A 21,368-nucleotide genomic window follows, 5' to 3' on the forward strand; every position below is an offset into this window, starting at 1 on the left:
TACAATATTGTAGTAGTTACTTTAGTTTAATTCTGTTATGCTGACATTTTTAGCATTATTTTAATTGTACTACCATAAAATAATTTTTCAGTCATATAAAAAAGATTAAGATTGGTAATAAAGATTACACATATTACTAATTATATTGCTTTGAGCTTTAAAGTTGTAGAATAACATTTCATTAAAATGCCAGTGGTAATTTTTTTAGGGTAGCTATTTAGATTATCCTCCAGTTTTAAGTTAATCCTTCTTAATCTGTATACATTTACAAAATGTACATTATAAATAGCATTTCCAGATTCACAAATCTGAATGATCTTTCAAACAATGTAACTGAATGCTAAAGAACACTGTATACCTACAAATGGAAAATATCTCTTGTTCTAAGAAAAGTACGTTGAATTGGAATTTACAACATTCATTGACTGATTCATTTTCCACTTTTCATCCATTGACTCTAAAAGCCATTAGAGTACTTATTGCATGTTGTGTCACATCAAGAGTACAAGAGAAGTCGTAAATGTGATCCCAGGGCTCTGGGCGTTTATGATCTAGTTGGGCAAGGTTAATATCAACTACAGCAAAAACAATAATAATGATAATAGTAATATGCAACAGATACCAGGCACTGTGCTAAGCAATTACATACAGTGGTTCATTTAACCCTTGTTACAGCCTTAGGAGATAAGTATCATTAGTATCTCCATTGCACCACAGAGATGAAGCCATGGAGACTTAGAGAGGTTAAAGGACGTGCCTGTTATCACTCTGCTAGGGAGGGATGGAAGTGGAATGCAGAGCCTGCCTCCCTAAACACTGTACAATATTGCCTCCTGACCGAAATGACTGGAATACAAAGCAAAACCTCAGTCATGTATACAATGAATTAAAAGTGCCACAAAAAGCATGATTTTTAAAAACTAATTGGAAGAGAAGATGGTTATAAATCAGGTGTTGGAAAGAGATGGTCCTGCATAGGGTGGCAAAGGGAAGGAAATCTCAAATGAAAAGATCAAAAGGAAAGAAGACGAGAAGCTGGGAGACAGTCAGAAATGTTAGTCATGAAAAGGAACTCACAGATATTTTTTCTTTCTCCAAGCAAGACTACCATCTCCTCTTGATACCACCCTATACAGACACAGAATAAAATATAAAATGGAACCAACTCTAATTCTGCCTAAATTATCAGTTATTTATAGGGAATCACAAAGGTTTAGCAGGCGGGGGGAACTGTCTTGGATCCTACCTATACAACATCTGTAAAGTAAGCATAAGAGTCTAAAAGCTTAGAGAGCAGGGGAAGGTTCAATGGACTGTGATTAAACCACTCCCCAGAAAATCCCTGTCTTTTCCAATCATGGACTGACATCAGAACAATGGAGACAGCTAAGTGTATAACACCAGTTAAACCATGTGCAGCCAATTTTAAGATACTTTTAAATTGCCTAGGGTCTGAAGACACAACCATAAAACTATCTATTGGATTTGTTTTACTGAAGGTCCCAGTATGTGGTTGGGTGAAGTAAACAAAATTATAAGTTGCTATTGTTCATTTATTCACTTATTCAAGAAATATTTTTTGAGTGCCAAGTGTGTGTGCACTGAGTGGTGAACTGAAGGTGGAAGGGAACTAACCACCTTGTCTGCCTTCAAAGAGCTTGCAGTCTAGTCACAGTCTAGACAGGGAAGAAAAATGTGAGATCTCCAAGGGCAAGGACTGTGTCTATCTCGCTGGCTGCTGTACTGCCATACTTTTTTTTTTTTTTTTGCCATACTTTCTATACATAACCCAGAGAAGGGCACACACAGCAGGCATTTTAAAATATGTGTTCATACGTGTTCAATGAATGAATGAAATAATGAGTCATTAAAGTATAGTGTATGAGTAACTATGGCAACCACAGAGAGCTCTGGGAATCTACTTGAGCAGGTAAACCATAATCAGAATACCGAAGTCTTCACCTAGAAGGCTGGAGCAGCTATAGATTGTGATTTGGTTCATTGGACTGTCAAGAGATTAAGACCATCCAGATGTCGGGAAATTTTGCTATGGAAAACAATAGATAAATCATATCTCCAGAACTCTGAATTATGTCTCAACATTATCACTCTGACATACTGCTATTGCAAACTAAAAATAATGATGGTTGGTTTTTGTCCAAAGTTTTGTCTATGTGCAGAAATCTGTTTTATTTCACTTAAAAGAATTTATTTACTTATAGTTCCCTATTTTCCAAAGTATTGTAAATAAATATGAGATATGAATGTGGTGAGAGGTATTTACACCAGAAAATGTAGGTGGAAGGTTAATTTTATAATCAAGTACAAAATTTACCCATGAGCAGCCTGGCAGCCAAGGAAAAGGAAAATAAAAAGATTCTTAGGTGGAATCTTATGAAATTGCAGACTTTTGGCCATTTTTGGTCTACAAAATGTCAGTTCCTTATGGTTCAACCTAATACATACTTCTTATTAAGTAATTAAATCATACAGGTTCTGAAGAGATACAAATATTTTTAAGAATAATATCTGAGAAGTTATAAACTAGATTTTTTCATGGAGGACTTAAATGATATATTGAACAAAATTCCAATAGCAGCTTTTGCAAAATATGCAGTGAAAGTCCTCGTGTTTTAAAAAAATATTTATTGTCTTAAATTGGGTTAGCCGGGAAACATACTCTGAGACTTGCCTGCAGGAGGTTTATCGGGGGAATGGGGGGTGCTGCTTTCAGAACCTGGGCCAAAGCAAAGTGAGGAAAGCAGGGTCGGGGGAGGGGACGGGGTTCAGTCATGAAGGGGATACTCTAGGCCATGCACCATAACATCCTCTATGTTTATTTTTGATCAAAGGCCCAAAGTATAATACGAATCAGCTCAAGTGAAAAACCCAAATATATAACTTTGTATTGATCTGACTTGACCCTCAGATAGCACCTAGACAGGGCAGAACACTGTTTTCCAAACCAATTTATACTGCAGACGCCATATTTGGACCACCTGGTTAGATCATTACCCCACCATCAATTGTCTCAAACTAGGCTTTGTATAGAAATTACGTTGTTTAAAAAAAATAGTTCCATCATTTAGAGTTACAAAAATGAAAAACTTAGCTTAAAAAGTCTATTTTTTTAAAATATGTTTCAAATGTAGTTAAATTCTCATATTCCAGTAAAGAGACGTGGGTCTTATAAAAAATTAGAAATATATGTATTGGTAAACTATAAAAATGCTAGATCCATTAACAAGCGAACCAGGGTAATGTGCTTAATGGGTAAACTGAAGTATTTTTTTAAAAATTTGAGTTACAAAAATTCCTGCAAGTACAAGCTGAAGGGAAGGAGTTGGTCGGGAAGAAAAAAAAGCATCCTCTTGGTTGCGGAAAACATCATCACTGGGGAGTCACAGTCACAAATACAAAACGTATGTAATCTGTGGTTTTTATTTTTTTCCTTTTTCAATTCCTGTTTTTAGACTAGAATAGATGCAGGGATCCTGACTGTTGAGAGAATTGATGGAGATCCCTGAGAAAGCAGCCTAATGTCATAGAAAAAAGTCAGATCTCATTCTCTGACAATAGCAGTTGAAACAACAGATGATGATTTAGGGTATTTGATTTCTGATGATTTATTTTTAAATCCCCAAGTTTAAATCAGTCTTGGGAGGTTTAAACTCTATAAATCAGCAAATATTTAGTTAGAAATTAATTAAGATTAACAAAAAGTTATGTGGCCCTATTTGCATTTGGATTTAAAATCTCTTGGTAGGTAGAAGAGCTGTGGAGTAATGCAGGCCAGCCAAGCAGCTCTGGCTGGAAGGGCTTTCTGTGTCCCACAAGGAGTCATTTCTATTTATACACAGTGGTTTTCAAATGATGCTCCTAGATACATGAGTTCATCCCCTCAATTTACTTCTTAGTGTTCTGTGCTATAGTCTTTTGACCTAGTTCTTACATGGGTTTTAGATCCTATCTAATGGATAACAACAGGAGAGTATATTGTACGAGGAAACTTTAGAAACAAATGGGTAGCTGTACCAAAAAAACTTTGAAAGACTTCACCAACCCTGTGATTCTCTATCTATAACATTGTCTACTTGTATCATATCTCCTTAAATATTGCTACACATCATATAAATACTTTTAAACAATTCACATTTATTCAGGCATATATAGATATATATATATTAGCTTCTTCAAAAATGTTATCTTTTTATAGAAAAATCATAAAATAATGGTGAACGCCCTCAGCTAATTGCTTCAGTGTTCACTCAGCAAACATTTAATGAGAGTTTGCTCTTTGTTTTAAAGCCAGTCACAAGAGAAAGTCATTCCTCTCCAGAAAGCAGGTCTGTGACGCATGTGTCACCATCCACCTGGAGACCACCTATCTAAACTGAGGGCACGGAACCTGGGAGAAGATGAAACACCTTCTGGGTACTGGTCTTTTGAAATTCAAAACTAAAAAGTGATGGCAAACATTGCACAAGCAATTGTGTCAATAACAAGACTTTTTATCACCGTTAATTTGACTAGCCAAACAAATCAATCAGGCAAACATGGGTGCCTACCTAATAAGCATGTTTAGACTATCTGGGAGGAGAGAAATAGAAGTAATATTGAATAAGAAATAGATCTATTCTAAATATATTACCTGGTGATAGCAAATAAAAACACATAGACTCTCACCAAACACACACACACGCACAAACACACACACTCATCAAAAAGCAAGACAGACAATCTCATTCACTACAACATGATGGTCCTTATTTAATTTTGTTAATTTTGTACTAAGCACGAGTTTAATAAATGAAGTAAAAACTTAGACTTCACAAGTGAGTAATAGGTAACTATTAATTATGTTCCTAGTATCAGAGGTATATAAGAAGAAATCTATTTTGGGGGGCTCACAAATCAACTACCTCCCAGATACCTACTCATAAAAGCCACATGACACTTGTTAATGTTCTGTAGCAAAGATTAATAACTCATTTCTTCAAATCTTACTTTCTTCACAGCAGTCTTTGGATATGATATACCCATAAATCTCATCTTGACTAAACCTAAAATTATACAGTCAAGCTGGTCTGATTGAGACGTAACTACTGAACAAAGTAGGGCCAGTTCATCAAAAGTTTTGCTTAGGTTTCTGAACAACTGTCAGCATATTTCAGCAGAGTATTATATAATCCAAAGCCATTTAATGGATAAGAATATAAAATGTGATTGTAACATATTCCTTCAGTCTCAATTATTTGAATTTGGATAATTCCAATGGTGTCTCTTAGAGGAGAGACTCACTCTTAAGAGACTTAAAGAGGCATGCATATTATAAAGCAGAATTTTCCTAATTCAACAGTGTTCTAGCAGTGAAAATGCTTGCACTCCATGAGCACTCATATTTATACTATAAAGTCTAAGCTTCCCTTACAACTCCATCTAGCTCCATTTATACCTGCATTAATTTGTTTTATGTTAGTATCTCAGGAAAATTACCATTTTATACCTTTAAAAGAATTAAAACAAATGCCAGTAATAACCAGGGCTTGTTTAGTCTGATGTGTTTTTTAAAATCTGTGTATTTGGAATTTTTGAGCCATAAATATCAATTAAGAATCACATCAGAGATTGGCCATCTCATGTTGGCTTCAAAACAACACAACAGCCACGTACATGCTAAAGTCAACTGGCAACATAATCAAGAACCAAAATAAGTTCAAATGAAACATGCAGATAACTTAAGTCATAATACTTTAAAATATATTTGACATTGCATTCGCAGGTTTAGCATTCATTAAGTCTATAAATATTTTTGAAAGCCTTCTACACATCAGCTTTTATGCTACTGTAATAAGCTCTGGGGATATAATTATGAACAAAACAGGCATTCAAAGAGTTCACAGTCTATTAGGAGAGAAAGATAATTAACCATATGATTATAACACGATGTGATAAACTCTGTGAAAGTAAAAGGTGTCACGAAACCAAGCAGAAAGATCTAGATAAAATGGGAACAAGTCATTCAAATGGCAGTCAGTTTCTGCTACTAATTTCACTGATTGATTCACTTAATTGATACATGTGCGTCTATGTACACTAGCCACTTGTGTGGGTAACAATGGTGAGCAAAGTGAAACATGGTCCCTCCCCGCATGCAGCTTACGGACGGGTGGAAGAGACAGCTTTTAATCAAACAGTCACACAAATGAGTAATTTTCAAGCGCTGTAAGTGATAGGAAGGAGGGATACACACCACTGTGAGCATGTAGAAAAAGATTATCCAGACAGAAGTTAGGCACAACTTCCCTGAAGAAAGGCTGAAGGGTAGGGCTGGATCTGGAGGATGAGTAGGAAGTAACTAGAGGAAGAGTATAAAAAGCATTCCAGGGAGATGGAGCAGCATGTGCGAAGACCCTGGTGGGAGGAAGCAAGATGAGAAAAATGCACTAAAAGGAGGTGATGGGACTAGAGCAGAGAGATTATGGTGTGGTATGGAGCAGGGGGGCCAGTAGGGCCAGTCCATGCAATCCTTTGGGTATATAAAAGTGTCTCATTCTCTTTATCACAAGGAAGGGGACAGTAGTAGTTCAGCTGGATGAATTTTAGATGGGTAAAATGAGAATCCAGGAAAGAAAAAAGGCTGCTTGAACTAGGATCCTGTGATAAGGGTGAGGCAGTCACATGGAAACAAGCAGTTGGATTTGAGAGATGCTTAGAAATGGATTAAGAAATGATGCCCGAATTTCTAGCTTATGTGACTGAATAGATAGTGATGCTCTTCACAGAGAAGATTGGGATTTTGGGGAAGGAGAGAATCACAAGTTTGGTTTTGAACACATTGAGTTTGTGATGTTTTGAAGGTGTCCAAGAGGGTGTGTGAAGTAAGCAGCTGAATATATGGGTCTAGAACTCGGAAGTAAGGTATGGACTGTGGATAAAATTCATATGACATTTACACTTAAGTGATAACTGATGAGATGGTCGTTGGAGGGTGTACAGAATTAGAAGATGAGAGGGCCTAGAACTGAACGTGGTGGACTCCCAAGTTCTAATTACACATAGGGCAATCTATTCTAGTTCTAAACTCTATTTTTCCCCTGGGTTCCACTGATTTTTTTTTTCACATATTTTGCAAAATGTTTATTTGAAGTTGTGTGTGTTACACCTTTAGGTAAATCCTCCTTAATTAAATAATTATTAGCTTACCGTGTTCCCAAAATTATGCATTTGACCCTTTGATATAGATAAAGCCTTATTTTTCTAGTCGAACTGCATTACAACTCTCATATTATCTGTTCTCAACCTCATAACTGCAATTCGAAAATCCAAGAAACTCTGAAAATCAAAAGTTTTTATGTTTGGCACAAATTCATTTGATGGCAAAATCTGACCTGAAATGAAGTAAAGCTATTTATAGTCTTTCTTTATACCACTTATAGTAGCTATTCATGTGCATTGCTGCAGATCTATTAATGGGTTTGATTACAAGATGCTGTCTGAGGCCTCTCTGGGGGTGTCAAGGAATAAATAGCATGTGTACAATATTACCTACCAAAATTTGAAATATTGAGAATTCTGAAACACATCTAGCCTTAGATTTTGGGATAATAGATTTCGTACCTCTTTTTGTTTATTAAGTGGACAGCCTGCAGAAAGGACTATGCTATAGGCTTTGCATATATTATCTTATTTAATCTTACCAATATCATAAATAAAAACTCAATTGGGCCTCCACAAGTATTTTTTAAAACTTCAGTGCAATATTTAAGTGTATTTTATTTTCAAAAATTATAATGTATCAAAAATTAAAATTCAAATTGAGCATATGCTATCTCTTGGAGAAATAATGAAATGAGAAAATGTTCTTTCTAATTCAACAAAACAATTAAATGAATTAAAGATGTATTTTTCCTTTAAGAAGAAGGAATTGTCCAGGTGTAACATTATATTTCGATATTATTAGACATATTTATGTTCATGGCTGTATTTAAATAAACTAATATTACAGTTTATATGCTTTTTAGAAGTTTATTACACAATTAAATTGATTCTGTAAATGTGGAAATGTATAAGTTAATTATTTATGCTAGATTCAGTAAAAAGTCTTAAATTTTTTTTAAAAAAATGTTTATCTGACTGCATTAAAGCTTAAACATTAATATTTATTAAGAAAACTTTTATAAAGCAAAAGATATCCTGCTTCAGAAATCAACAATTGTATTTCAACGATGCTTTACACTTCACAGTTACTTTCAACTTAAAACAAAGCTCTCATGTAATGCTTAAATGTACTATTTTTCATCCTCAGTATAGTGACCTTTTGATATCATTTTCATTATGAAGTTGTGAATGTTCTTTCAAGAATGCAGAGAATAAAGGAGAAATAAGACTGACTTCTTTAAAAGGTCATATTTCAAATATCTTGGAAAGTCATCAATGCATTTTTTTTCATTTTATGTGTTCTAAAATAGATCCAAAGCCATAAATAGGAACATGTGGGACAAAAAATCCAAACCTCCCTATAATCCTTGTCATCTCTTGTACAATTCTGCTCCAAATGCATTATATTTTTCACTTTTATTGTATCTTAATGGTAAGATTTGGGATAATATCAATACACAGCCAACTTAGGCAGACCTTGTTAAATATACTCACAGACCACTTGATGTAGTTGAATTTATAACAAGTAAATTTAAATATTTTTGTAAGAATAAAGGGATCATAAAGGTTTATTTCTGAAAAAAAATTCTAAAGAATTCAAATGTTTAAATCATCTTAGGCTTAAAAAGTTTTTAGATCCTTTATCTACTTTATGAGTTGATATATGATCATCAATTAATAAAGTCATTTTTATCATAATAAAATGTCATCATTAGAACTGCAGTATTCTAGTCTAACCATTTTCTAAAGAATATGATTGGGGCATTTTAGGTAGTTAAATATTAAAATAATCTAATTGAAAATGAGACTTTGAAATTATTCATTTTGATTGACAAACTGCAGAAAATGGCTTTGTTTCATAAGTACATTTCTATCACTCAATTTTTGTAGACATTACTAGTATTTCTGGAAAAAAGAGGATAATATTTATATTTTCTTTGTTCTACTGAACTAGTAAATATGATTATTTTTTGCTCCCTATGTTTTAAATTCACCCGTTATTACATTATTTACATAAATCAAATTCCTCAAGTAATTGTGCCTTCACGTAGGAAAGGCCTTCAGTTACACAGCTGCTGTAGTTTCACTTTCCCCTTGTCACTGAAGAACAATGTTCCTTTAGAATCAAAGAAACATACTTCTGTTTTAAATTTTTTATGGTTATAGAAAGTACATAGCCATGAAACATTAATTCATTGAGGAGGCTGATCACAGGACTTCATGGACTAGTTGAAAGCCCCAGAATGCAAAATAATAGTAGCTACAGTCACAAGTTGAATCAAACTTTCCAATGATTGGAGTAAGGACTTTTATCTTCATTTTATAGATGAAGAAACTGAAGCTCAGACAGGTTGTCAGACTTGCTCACAACCACACAGGCAAAATAGTGACCTCTATTTCCCATCTTTTGATTCCAAGTAGGGCATTCTTTCTTATTTATTATATGCTTACAAGGATAATAAAATTTAACTCCAGCTCCCATTATTAGGAAAAAAAACATGTCTTATATCTATATACAAATATGAATCAACTGACTCCATTCTCTGGAGGAAAAACCTTTGGAGTTGCTTCCCAACTATTAATTGAGTTGGACTTGATTCACTCTTGACTGTGTTTTTTTCTTACTTTGTGTTTCACTTCATCTATCTTGTAACCACCATGTGTTGCAAACTCTAGGTTCTCCATACAGTGTGGGACAATGCTATAACTGAAATCTACCATCAGAAAATATTCACTCTAGATGAGCATTTCCTTTAAGGTACTTTTTCTACTTTAGTCTCTAGATCTATGTATTAACTGTACACTGTTCTGAAGGGTCCTAACTCTCTTCCCCAGAAGAAATTTTCTTTTGCTTATATCATCTTTACTTTTACCTTCATGTTTCTTTCTAAAAACCTCTAACTCCTTTTCACAAGAGAGAAAGGGTGGATGGGGATGGAGGGAGTGGAGAAGGCAGAAAATAATATTATTTTCAGCTTGGCTTATTCTAATTAAATATCTTGACAATTCTATTTAGTATCTTTAAACTTCTTACACCAAGGGATAAATTTGCGAAATGAACAAATGCATATAAAAAGTTGGCAAGAATTGAAATAATAGAAAAGTTCTCTGTAAGATCTTTCTTTTGTGTCAATTACTTTTTTTTTTTTTTTTTTTTTGTGAGGAGATCAGCCCTGAGCTAACATCTGCTAATCCTCCTCTTTTTTTGCTGAGGAAGACTGGCCCTGGGCTAACATCTGTGCCCATCTTCCTCCACTTTATATGGGACGCCGCCACAGCATGGCTTGCCAAGCGGTGCATCGGTACGCGCCCGGGATCCGAACCGACGAACCCCCGGCCGCTGCAGCAGAGTGCGCACACTCAACCGCTTGCGCCACCGGGCCGGCCCCTGTGTCAATTACTTTTGAGAAATAAAGGAAAAAAAATCAAAATGCTAGTTAATATTATAGCTTTGGAAAATGTGGAAAATATTTTTACTGTAACTTCAGAGATGAGAATCCAGGATTCTATTTTCCATACTAATTTGAGCAGACAAACCAAGTAAAATAAAACTTTTTCCTTGAAAACTAAAAGGAGAAAACAAAAATATATTTGAAAATATTTGTTTTAGCTTTTTTTACCTTTTTTTCAATTATTCTGTGGTAGGTAAAATAATGCCTCCCTCACCAAAGATATCCACATCTTAATCCCTAGAACCTGTGGATATGTAACCTTACATTACAAAAGGGACTTTGTAGTTGTGACTAACTCAAGGATCTTGAAATTGGGGAAATTATCCTGGATTATCTGGATGGGCCCAATGTAATCTCAAAAGATGGTCCTCATAAAAGGGAGACAAGAGAGTCAGAATCAGACAAAAGGAGATGTGACTATGGAAGCAGATGCCATAGTAATAAGCATTGAGTCAAAGAATTCGGGCAGCCTCTAGAAGCTGGAAAGGCAAGAAAATAGATTCTCCCCAGAACATTTAGAAAAGAACTAAGCCCTCCCGACACTTTGATTTTAGCCTTGTGAAAATGATTTTGGACTCCTGCCCCCTAGAACTGTAAGATAATAAATGTGCATTGTTTTAAATCACTAAGGTTGTGGTAATTTTATTACAGCAGCAATAGGAAACTGATACATAGTTCTTAATTCTGAGTTTTATTTTCGTACTCTTGCAGCATTAAGAATTTGCTAATGGCTTCTAAGAAACACCCTGCCTGGAAATGCTGGTACTGTGGGATTTCCCCATCCTAGCTGCAATCACTTGAGGAAAATCCTAACAAAGATCAGCTCCCTAAATCTAATGCCTTTAACTAACCTCTTGATGTTATTAAAATGCTCCAGTAGTAGAAGCTATACAGGCAAAAGGTTCTTCCTTATTCCCTTCCTCCCTTCCTTCCTGTCTGTCTTATTTCTTCCTTTCTCAGTATGATCTGAAGAAAATTATAAGTGGGACAAATGAAAATAGAAAACTAGGCAGAAGCCAGCTCATAAAGAGGAATAAATACTACCCTAAGCTTTGTGCTTACAGCCTTGATATGCCATATAAGGCTCTTAGCAGGATAGTAACATGATCAAATAGTATTCAGAAATATCCCTCAGGCAATAATATAGGGACTGAATTATTGAAAGTCCAGACTGGGCACAAGGAGAACAATTACGAGTTTTCAATAATATTCCAGGAGAGAGAATAGAGGGCCCAAGCTAAGGCAATAGTATTTGATATTGGAAAGATAGGTCAAATATTACCCATAATATAGAGAAATTAAATGAAAAATATGTACAGGACTTCTGATTGATTCATACATGTAGTGAAGGGGAAGGAAGATTCATATATGATGCATCAGTCTGAAACGGGAAGTAGTGGAGAAGATGGCATTCATCAAAAGAAGGAATAAAAGTGGAGGCAAAAGTTTTGAAGGAAAGATGACAACTTCAGTATTGGACTTAATGAAATCAGAGTGCCTGTGCAACATTCAAGAGGAAGGCCTAACAACCAGATAGATGTGTGGATTTACAGATACAGATTTGGTGGCCAGCTTAGAAGAAGTCATTGAATCAGAGTTTTAGCTAAAATCACACAAGATCAAGAAGTTGAATTAAAAAGACAGAATGCCAAGTAAAGAACTCTGAGGAACATCAACATGTAATAGGCAGGAAAGACTAAAGGAATCTCAAAATGCTATAAGGAAAATCAAGACTGAGTGATACCACAAAGCCAATATAGAATAGAGTTTCAAGAAAAAAGTGGTTAACAAAGTCAAATGCCACAGGGATGAGGGAAGAGAGGAGTAGGAGATATTGCTGGCAGACTGGGAAATAATTGGGTCATTGGTGACCCTCAGGAGAATCATCTCAGAGACTTAGAATGGAAGTCAGCCTGCAGGGACTGGAGGGACATTGCAATCGTAAATGAGGAGACCTCAGGGCTCTGCAGTAGGCACTTTCTCCCCTGTCTCCACACTTTCCTGGAGGAGGATCTCATCGGTTCCCATGGCTTTAAATATCACCTACATGCTAATGACTCCCAAATTTGCATTTCTCTTCTAGAACTCTCCATGAGGATGGATGCTGGAATGCAATGACTTGAGAAGTGAATTGGAGATGCCACAGTACTCTGCACTGGGCACCCGCTCCTCTTTCTCGTCTATGTAGATGATATCATCTATTCCCACAGTTATAAACACCATTTACATACTAATAAAACATAAATCCCAAATTTTCTTTCTTTCTAGGAGGCCCAGCTTTGTATATATTGGATAAACAGATGATAGATAGATAAATATCCCACAAATCTCTCATAATTTAAAACTTACATGCCCAAGCACTCATGATTATCCTTTCTAAACCTGTTTCTTCATTTTCCAGACCCCCAATATATAATCCACCCTGTCCATTCTAGCTCGCAAATGTATCTCAAACAGATCTATCTTTCTCTCTACCACCAGAGATCTAGTTAGTCCAAGCCACCATCTTCCCTCACTGTGAATCCCTTGTTACTGATCTCCCAGCTCCCTCCATGGCTCTCATCAATCATTCTTCATGCAGCCTTTAGAATGGACTTTTAAAATCATACAATGGATTATCTTCTCTCCTGCTTAAAATCTTTCAGTTGCTTCCCGTTTCATCTAGAATAAAATCCAGTTTCCTTATCATGGCCTACAAGTTGCCTAGGTGGTCCCCACTTACCTATCCAACTTCATCTCACACCACTGTCCCCTATGCTCACTGAGGTCTAGCCACACTGGACTTTTTTTTTCAGTTACTGCAATAAGCAAAGCATTATTCCCCATAGAGCCTGTAGACATGCTTTTTTCTTTGCTTCTTTAAAGGGCTGACTTCTTACCTTTCAGGACTTGGTTATAATGTCTCCTGAACACTGTGTTTAAATAAGTCCTTCCCTAATATTTTCCACTTTTGAAACCTGCATAGTGTTGGCATTTTCTAACTAGTTATTCACATGTCATTATTTGTTTATAAACAGTCTTATTGACTACATTGTAAGCTGCTTTAGGACAGAGAATTTGTCTCTTTCATTTATAATTAGACATCCAGTGCTGTGCACAGCGCCTGGTATATGGTAGGTTCTCAATAAAGATTTTTGAAATAAATAAATGAGTGAATGAGGAAAAAATCAAAAGTAATAATGACTACCATATATCGAGTGCTTACATGCTAAAAACTATTCAAAGCATTTTACATGCAATAATCTTTTAATCTTCCCAATATTCCTATGGCATAGTAACTATTACTATCCCAATTTCAATGATGAAAACACTGAGGCAAAGAGAAGTTAACTAATATGCCAAAGGAAGAACAGCTAATAGAACCAAGATTTGAACCTAGGAAGTCCGGTTACAGAGTTTACACTCTTAATCTGCTTTAAAGGTTTCAGAATGCTTGATAATAAACAGAAAGAGAAATCTTGGGAGACTTTAGTTATTATAGATGGCTGGAGGTTTAATACATAGGAATGTTTGTGTGCGTGTGTGTGTGTGTGTGTTTATAAGCAGAGAGACTTCACCTTGTTTACATGCAGAGGGTAGCATGTAATTAAGGCGAGACAGTAGATATAAGCAAGAAAGAATGACTAAGTAGGAGACTGAAAAAACAGGTGTTGAGTGGGACCTAAAGCAAGGGACCTAGCTTTGGCAGAAACATTCTCTTTCAATGAAACAGGAGAAAAAAGAAACAATATGCTTTGATAAAGATATTTTTAGATTTCTGGGGAGCAAGTTGAAAATTTCTTATTTTTTTATTAAATTTTCTCGGTAAAATTATAGGCAAATTCATCTGCTGAGTGTGGGTGGAGGTGATAAGGTATAAGGTCAGATGAGAGAAGTAAAGTATGCAAAATCCACCAAACGGAATGGAAGATAATAGCCTAGAATGAAGCCAGCTGGGTGGAGGGCCCAGCTGAGATTGGAGACCCCTAGGTGAGATGGACACCTGCCTGGAGGCTGAGCTGAGAGGCTGCACTGGTCAAGGATGGTCACTTATAACAGAACAACGGGACAAAAAGTCACTCTAATTATAAGAACTGACTGAAATGAGTGAGGTAAAGGTTGGATGTGGAAGATAGCAAAGGTCAAAAGCTGAGAAAATGGAGTAGCCAATGGGTTAGAAGACTCAATCAGACCAAAGAGAAAGTATAAAGAGTGAGAGAGCAACAGAACTGGAGGGCTGAGAGCTGTGGCCCAGCCTAGGACATTGGATCGTCCTCTGAAAGCTCCTGAGCCTGGGAAACAAAGTGCTCTACAACCTACCCCCACCGACTTTTACATTTTCATCTTTCTCTTCAATTGCTCACTAACCCACTGCTTAAGGAGACCACTCAAAATTCCCATAAATATCCACGCTTGTTAACATGATCACTTGTTTGGTAGTGGCAAAAATTCTACCATAAAAGATTTATTGGTAAAGTATACTTGTCTGTCAACCACGCTTCCTCCTCCCAGTGGGAAATTATCTTCAAAAATTGCACTGTCAAACGTGCTTTTAATCCTCTTCCTTACTGTTTGTAGAATATCTTACAATGACAAAGTGGTGGCCATTTTCTTAACTTTAAATATGTTTTCATGAGACTTAACCAATTATTTGCAGAAATAATTTGGTTTCTAAGCATTTCTACCATTTAATAGCTTTCACTATCGATGTCACAGTTTATGTGAGTCTTCTCTGTCATTGAAATTGAATTTTTAAATATGCAGCCACAAGATTATAGAGCAAGCAGACAACTGGCATGGAATCCAAAGACAGTAATGAATAGAATGAATAAGACTTACAGTATAATGTATTTTATACAGTATTTTACTATCTATAGAGCACTTTTTTATCCATTGATCCCTTTTATGATCTCTTATTTGATCCCTTATAATTATGATTCCTCATTTGATGCATTTTATTGATAAGCTAACTAAGGCTCAGAGACATTAAGCAAGTTATTAAAGTAGCACCAGAGTTAAAAATCAATCCAAGTCTGCTCACCTCTGTCTTGGCGCTCTCTTCCAAGTGAAAAATTATGTTAATAATCATAATGATAATAACGGCATACATTGCTGATAAGTATAGCAGGTTTGCTTTGGGTCAGGCACAGAGCTTGCAGCCCTACCCGCCTTGTCTCATGTAATCCCCACAGCAAGCCAGTGAGATGAGCAGTCTTGTTCTCTCTGCAGTCCACATGAGAATGGGGAGATTAAGGATAGTTTAAGGAGCTCTGAAGCAAAGCAAGAGTTCAGATCCTCACAGGTCTCACTACTGAGTCTTTGTTCCTCATCAAAAGTGATTATTAAAACAAAGCAGGTTGCCTTTCAAATGAACAAATATTTTAAATGAGAATACCTAGTGCTGAGGAGGGAACAATGCAACAGGCCCCCACATGAGTTGCTGCCAGGGAGGTAAATTTGTACATTTGCAAAGCTTAAGGAAATAATCTTAAATGTGTAAAAGATTTGAAGCATCAAGATGATCACTGAAACATTGTTAATAATTCTATAATGTAGAGAGCATATAAAATTTAAATATATACCCCGATGGAATCTCCATAGCATTCTTCAAACTGTGAGACTTAATTTACTTCTTTTACTCAGGTCAAAGAGCTTTATTGCTGAAAACACTTAATCATAAAATGACTAGAAAGCATAAACTTTGAAAGCAAAGCTAAAGTAAGCTTCCTTTCTCTCTATTAATCACAAAATCTTTAAAAATAGAATGATACATCATGTGACTCTAACACAAGATAAACTATGACTATTAAGGAAGCTGTTTTAAGAAAAATGTCATTATTTTAGTTACTACTGACACTCTGGCCCTAACTTCTATCTAATCTTACCATTGAACTTATTTAATAAAAGTACATAAGATAGCATCTAAGTCTTGAATAGTAACAAAACATTTCCATGGGAAAAGTTAGAATTTTAGGAGCACTGAAGAGCAGTATATGAATGTCTTTCAAACAATAATAGGATATTTCAAATTCTCAATGTAAATGCATCAGGATACTCAACCAATGTAAACCAGACCTTATAAAAATGTGCTTACAGCAGACAATAACCTCATTATGTTCTCTGTATAAAATCCAGCACGAAATTATGAGAATAAATCATTCTTCCCAACCCTATGGTGTTGTTTATGTCTTGGGCAGACATGGGAGCTCATTTCAAAGTAAATATCCTAAAGGAACATAAGCATGGACATATTAAGGAGCTTGCTTTTAAAAAGTAGCTCAAATAATAATGTCAACCAGATTCTCTTGCCTCTCACCAACAGCTTTGTTTGGTGTTTTGATTTTTTTTCTTTCTCTCATAAATTCTTCTTCTTAGAAGGACTACTGTTAGTGGCAAGGTCGACTTTGCCTTACTACAAGTCACTAATGACTGAATGGGTAACCTGATATCTGAGAAGTCATTTGCTGTCATACATCTATCATCAACCCTTCAGAAGGGTAAGAAAATATGATGCCTTATTAGGACTTGGCCAAGTTAGGGTAGAGTTTCAATCTTATTGAACTCTATGTGTGCACAGGAAAAATGTGATTGTTTTGTAGCCTATAAATATATTGTCAGCCCTAGGAGGCGACAAGTCATCTCACTCTAGAAAGTCAAATGCTGCAATGTGTCACTTTCAAACTTCTCTCACTGGTCCCAGGAAAATAGATACAGATTTCAAATAAAGTTATTTAAAGTAGATTCTGGTATACAGACACCCACGTCCTCCAAACTTAAATTTTCCAGTATGACTGTCTCCAGTCAATCTGACCACTTCGAGCTGACAGGCAAGCCAGTCAAATAAGCAGTCACAGTGGGCCAAAAATCTGTCACAATGGTTTGCTTAACTTTTTGACTGACTCGAGCAGTCAAGTTAATCAAAACAGTCAAACCAGGTTTCCCATGTATACACAGTCTTAGCTCTTCCTGTGTTAGTAGATGTGCCCTGTTTAGACATTTGAAAGGAGTTTCATTAAGTTACATTGTTTAAGGGAAACAAGTCAAAAAAGTTGCGAGCAACTAGTTTGACGGTTAGGGCTCTCTTCAGAGTTGGTGCTCAGCTTCGGCACTGTGGAGAAATGGCTCATTGGACCTGTCTGTGAGCTACAGAAGGGAGGCAAGGGGGAGGGGCAGGCAAGAGAAAAGCACCATGGGAGCAGGAAGGACCCACATGCTCAGCTCCTAACGTTTCTTGGTCAGAGGACACAGACACATGTTCTCATCAGGGAATGGACTAGTTGTACTTTTTGAGATTAAATAAAAACACTTAGAAAGAACCCAATGTAGGGCTTGATGACATAGATGTCACTGATGACCATGGTTTTCTACTCTTAGTGTGAATAGCCATTTTTGTCAGATGAAAGACAAGCTTTAAGAATCCCCTTAATTCATTTAAAAATGGAGGTGAGAGTGATTTAATTTCTCAGCTTGCACAAATGACAACCTTGAATTGCAGCCTGATGTTTCAAAGGCATTGTTAGAGCAGCAGCTAGGATCGAAGGGTTTGGAACCAGTCCACCTGGCTTCAAACTCAGGCTCCTCACTGATAAGCTGTGTGCTTTGGGCCAAATATTTCTCTCCCCGTATGTAAAAACTCTTATCTGTACAATGAGTGCAATAACACTACTCAATTTGCAGGATTGTTCTGATTATGAAATGAATTAATGTGAGCAAAACACTTTCAATAGCATGGGGTAAGGAGGACTCGCTGTGGAGAAGCATCAGACTAGGAGAAGGTGGTCCAGCTCAAGTTCCCCATAACTGTGAGAGCATCTTGTTCAAATAAACGATTTTTTATAAAGTACTGGACTTTTATACCAGCATCTTATGTTTGTTTTAGCTCATGCCCCAATTTTATCACTTAATATCTTTACAATTTCTAATAACAATGCTAATAAGCATGTGGCTAATGTTTCTAGGTCCCCATTCTGTGCAGGCATTGAGCCAGGAGCTTTGCCCTCACTTTCTCATTTAATAACCGTGAAATCCAATGAGGGATGTCAGGTTTACACATGAAGAAATTAAGTTTCAATCAAATTACATGACCTGTCTGGGATCAAACAGCTGGTTATGACAGAGCTGGTTTTAAAACCTAACCATCTTGCTTTAAAACCTATGCTCGTTCTAATACACCATGTTTCTAGAAGCCTATAATGTAATAAACATCTGATTAATAATAACTTATATTTCTGGTTCTTCTAGCAAAGAAGGGTAGTTGATATTGTGGGAGATCAAGATTTGGCCACCCTAAAATATATCTCTTTACCTTGATCGTTTTCTCTGACGGACATTTGACCTCCCCCACTACCTGCCTAAAGAATTTGACATAGTAACTCCTTCCTGGAACAGATCTTCTATCTGACCTCCCCCACTACCTGCCTAAAGAATTTGACATAGTAACTCCTTCCTGGAACAGATCTTCTATCTGATGGCTGTAATATAATGTAAAATAGATGTTACAATAGAAAAGGCACCAACAAGCCCATCTTACTGGAAATTCTGTCTCTCTGGCCACATTCTCTGGATGGCCCTGCCCGAGAAGTTGCCAGACAAGCATTTACATTTATAAGGGAAATCTCCATTTGTAAAGGTATCTCCCTCGCTGTATTGGGAAGAGGGGGGATGCCTCATTTCTAGAAACTTATCAATGTGGAAAGTGAGGCCTTAAATCTGCATAATAACCTTACTCTTGTTTACCGTGCTTTAGTGGTAATCTCCTGTAACTGACTCCGCCCACCCCCAACATCCTCCTTTGCCATTGGCTGAACATGGTATTTAAGGCGAGAATTTCTGCTATTGTGTTGAGAAACGCAGTGTCCCTGCTTTCTCCCATGTATACGTGTTATTAAACTTGGTATTATTTTCTCCTGCTAACCTGTCTTGTTAATTATTTGGCCAGCCAGAAGAACCTTAAGGGAAGGGGCAGAGGGCGATTCTCCCTCTTCCCCCACAATATTGCAGGTTTGGGAGTTCCTAAAGAGAAACATTTGTTTATTGGGCCTCTGAAGGTATTACAAGCAAATCAGAGGAGCTAGAATGATGGAACACTGACCTGTCATATCCAGAGGACCATGTTCTTTCCACTTTCTACATTGCCATTTTAGATTCCAAAAAAATAAAACAAAATGTCTGGAAGATAAAACTCACATATTCCAAAGGATTTAAAGCTGGAAAGGATTTCAAAGACTGGTTAATTAAGCAAATACAAGGTAGAATGTCTCGTTAATTGAAGATGGCTCAAGCATCAATTAATAGCCTGAAAACTAAGCAATTCTTGTGACATCAAGATGTTGTTTCATGCTATTTTCTTGGGTGATTTTTCTGTCATTGATAGAGGTAGTAATCTCAGACAATAAGGTGCAAAAAGCCTAAAGACTCTGAAGGAACATGAATGAATGATACCTCTGGGAAGAGCCCAAGCTTCTAGCTAAAACTCAACATAGGAGGCTGTAATCCAACACACAGGATTAACATCTCGGGAGACTTGCCCTAGGTCAGTTCATCTCTCTGTGATGCCTTATCCTCTAGATGGAAATAAAAACAGTGAACTCTCTTAAATGTGCCCTATGGTCTGATTAAAGATTGAAAAGGTCTCTAAAAATCCACAGCACTCCCAGGGAAAAATGCTAAATATCATTATCATTATTACACCAAACGCCATAATTTGGTCTCCTCAGATTCCCTTTTTATGTAGATTCCATCAAACTCTGACTTTTGACTTTTTGCCTCTCTGACCAAATCTCCAATGACAAAGCAAAGGGAAATGTTGAGGCAATTAGTGGGAAATGGAAGCAATTAATTCTCTTTTTTAGTGGAGACCTGGCCTCTGTGAACCAGTTTAACCAAAAATAATCAATGACCTTTCTGTGACCAAACTGAAGCAAATCTACTTGATATTTGTCACTGGTTATCCATCTACTGCTTCAACATTAATGAGTCTCTTCACTTTGCCCCTTTCTTTTATGAAATAGAGCCATCTATTCTGGTCCCTTGTTACCTCTGCAACTGCTATTTTTGCAAATCTAATACAGTCAAAGACCTCGTTATCTGTGTGTAAGCCTAGGAACCATTTTTAGCATAGCCGTGGCTTCTAATTTCCCCCAACCCTTCTTGCTTGAACTATTTCCTCTTCTCTGCTATAAAGATGGAATCTTGTTCAAAATGAATGACATAGAACATAGATAAAGTTTATATTTAAAATTTAAAAAGATTGTATAATTTACCTAGGTCTAACCACCATACAGACCTAGGTCAAGTCCCTGCCCCATCACTTACTCACTGGTCACCTTGGGAAAGTTACTTATCCTTCAGAAACCTCACTTTTCTCTTCTGAACAATAGAGATAGCAGCACTTGCCTCAAGAGCATTGTCAGGCTCAAACAAAGAGATACATGTAAAGCCTTTAGTCCATGATGAGAGCCCAATCACTGTTAGCTATTATCAACTGTTGAAGAGAAAAGATTTCCTGTAATATAGCTGATTTTGATACTCACTAAAACTCTTCTAAGATGATGGCTACTCAAGCAGGAGTGGTTAACATTCACTCTCTCTCTTTTATCCCCCAGTAGAAGACTTAATATTTTGGCTTATGCATTTATTTTATAAATTCTTTCCTTCTCCTAGCATATTCCGGAATATCTTTGCTTGCTATTTTGTTATTATTGTTATTTGTTTTGTCTTTGGACAAACACAGCTTAAGCAACTGGTCAAAAGTTTTGTCACACATTTTACTAGGTG

At 36.4% G+C, this 21,368-nt stretch overlaps 1 protein-coding gene across 3 annotated transcripts in view; it reads right to left on the minus strand.

Annotated features, from left to right (window-relative positions):
* Window positions 1-21,368, minus strand: part of TFEC (transcription factor EC) — a 71,644-nt gene that overhangs the window by 45,067 nt on the left and 5,209 nt on the right. The window contains exon 1 of one of the 3 annotated variants that reach the window (XM_087429865.1): window positions 15,634-15,845. The exons of 1 other annotated variant lie outside the window; for it this stretch is intronic. In XM_087429865.1, coding sequence (XP_087285991.1) covers window positions 15,634-15,702 — 69 coding nt within the window. In that variant the 5' untranslated portion in view covers window positions 15,703-15,845. Of the gene's footprint in view, window positions 1-15,633; window positions 15,846-21,368 lie in introns of those variants that run through there. One more of the 3 variants, XM_087429859.1, reaches the window with a different exon arrangement.

This window comes from Ceratotherium simum, chromosome 1, assembly GCF_057802395.1.
Source record: "Ceratotherium simum simum isolate JZ-2026a chromosome 1, ASM5780239v1, whole genome shotgun sequence".
NCBI lineage: Eukaryota > Metazoa > Chordata > Mammalia > Perissodactyla > Rhinocerotidae > Ceratotherium > Ceratotherium simum.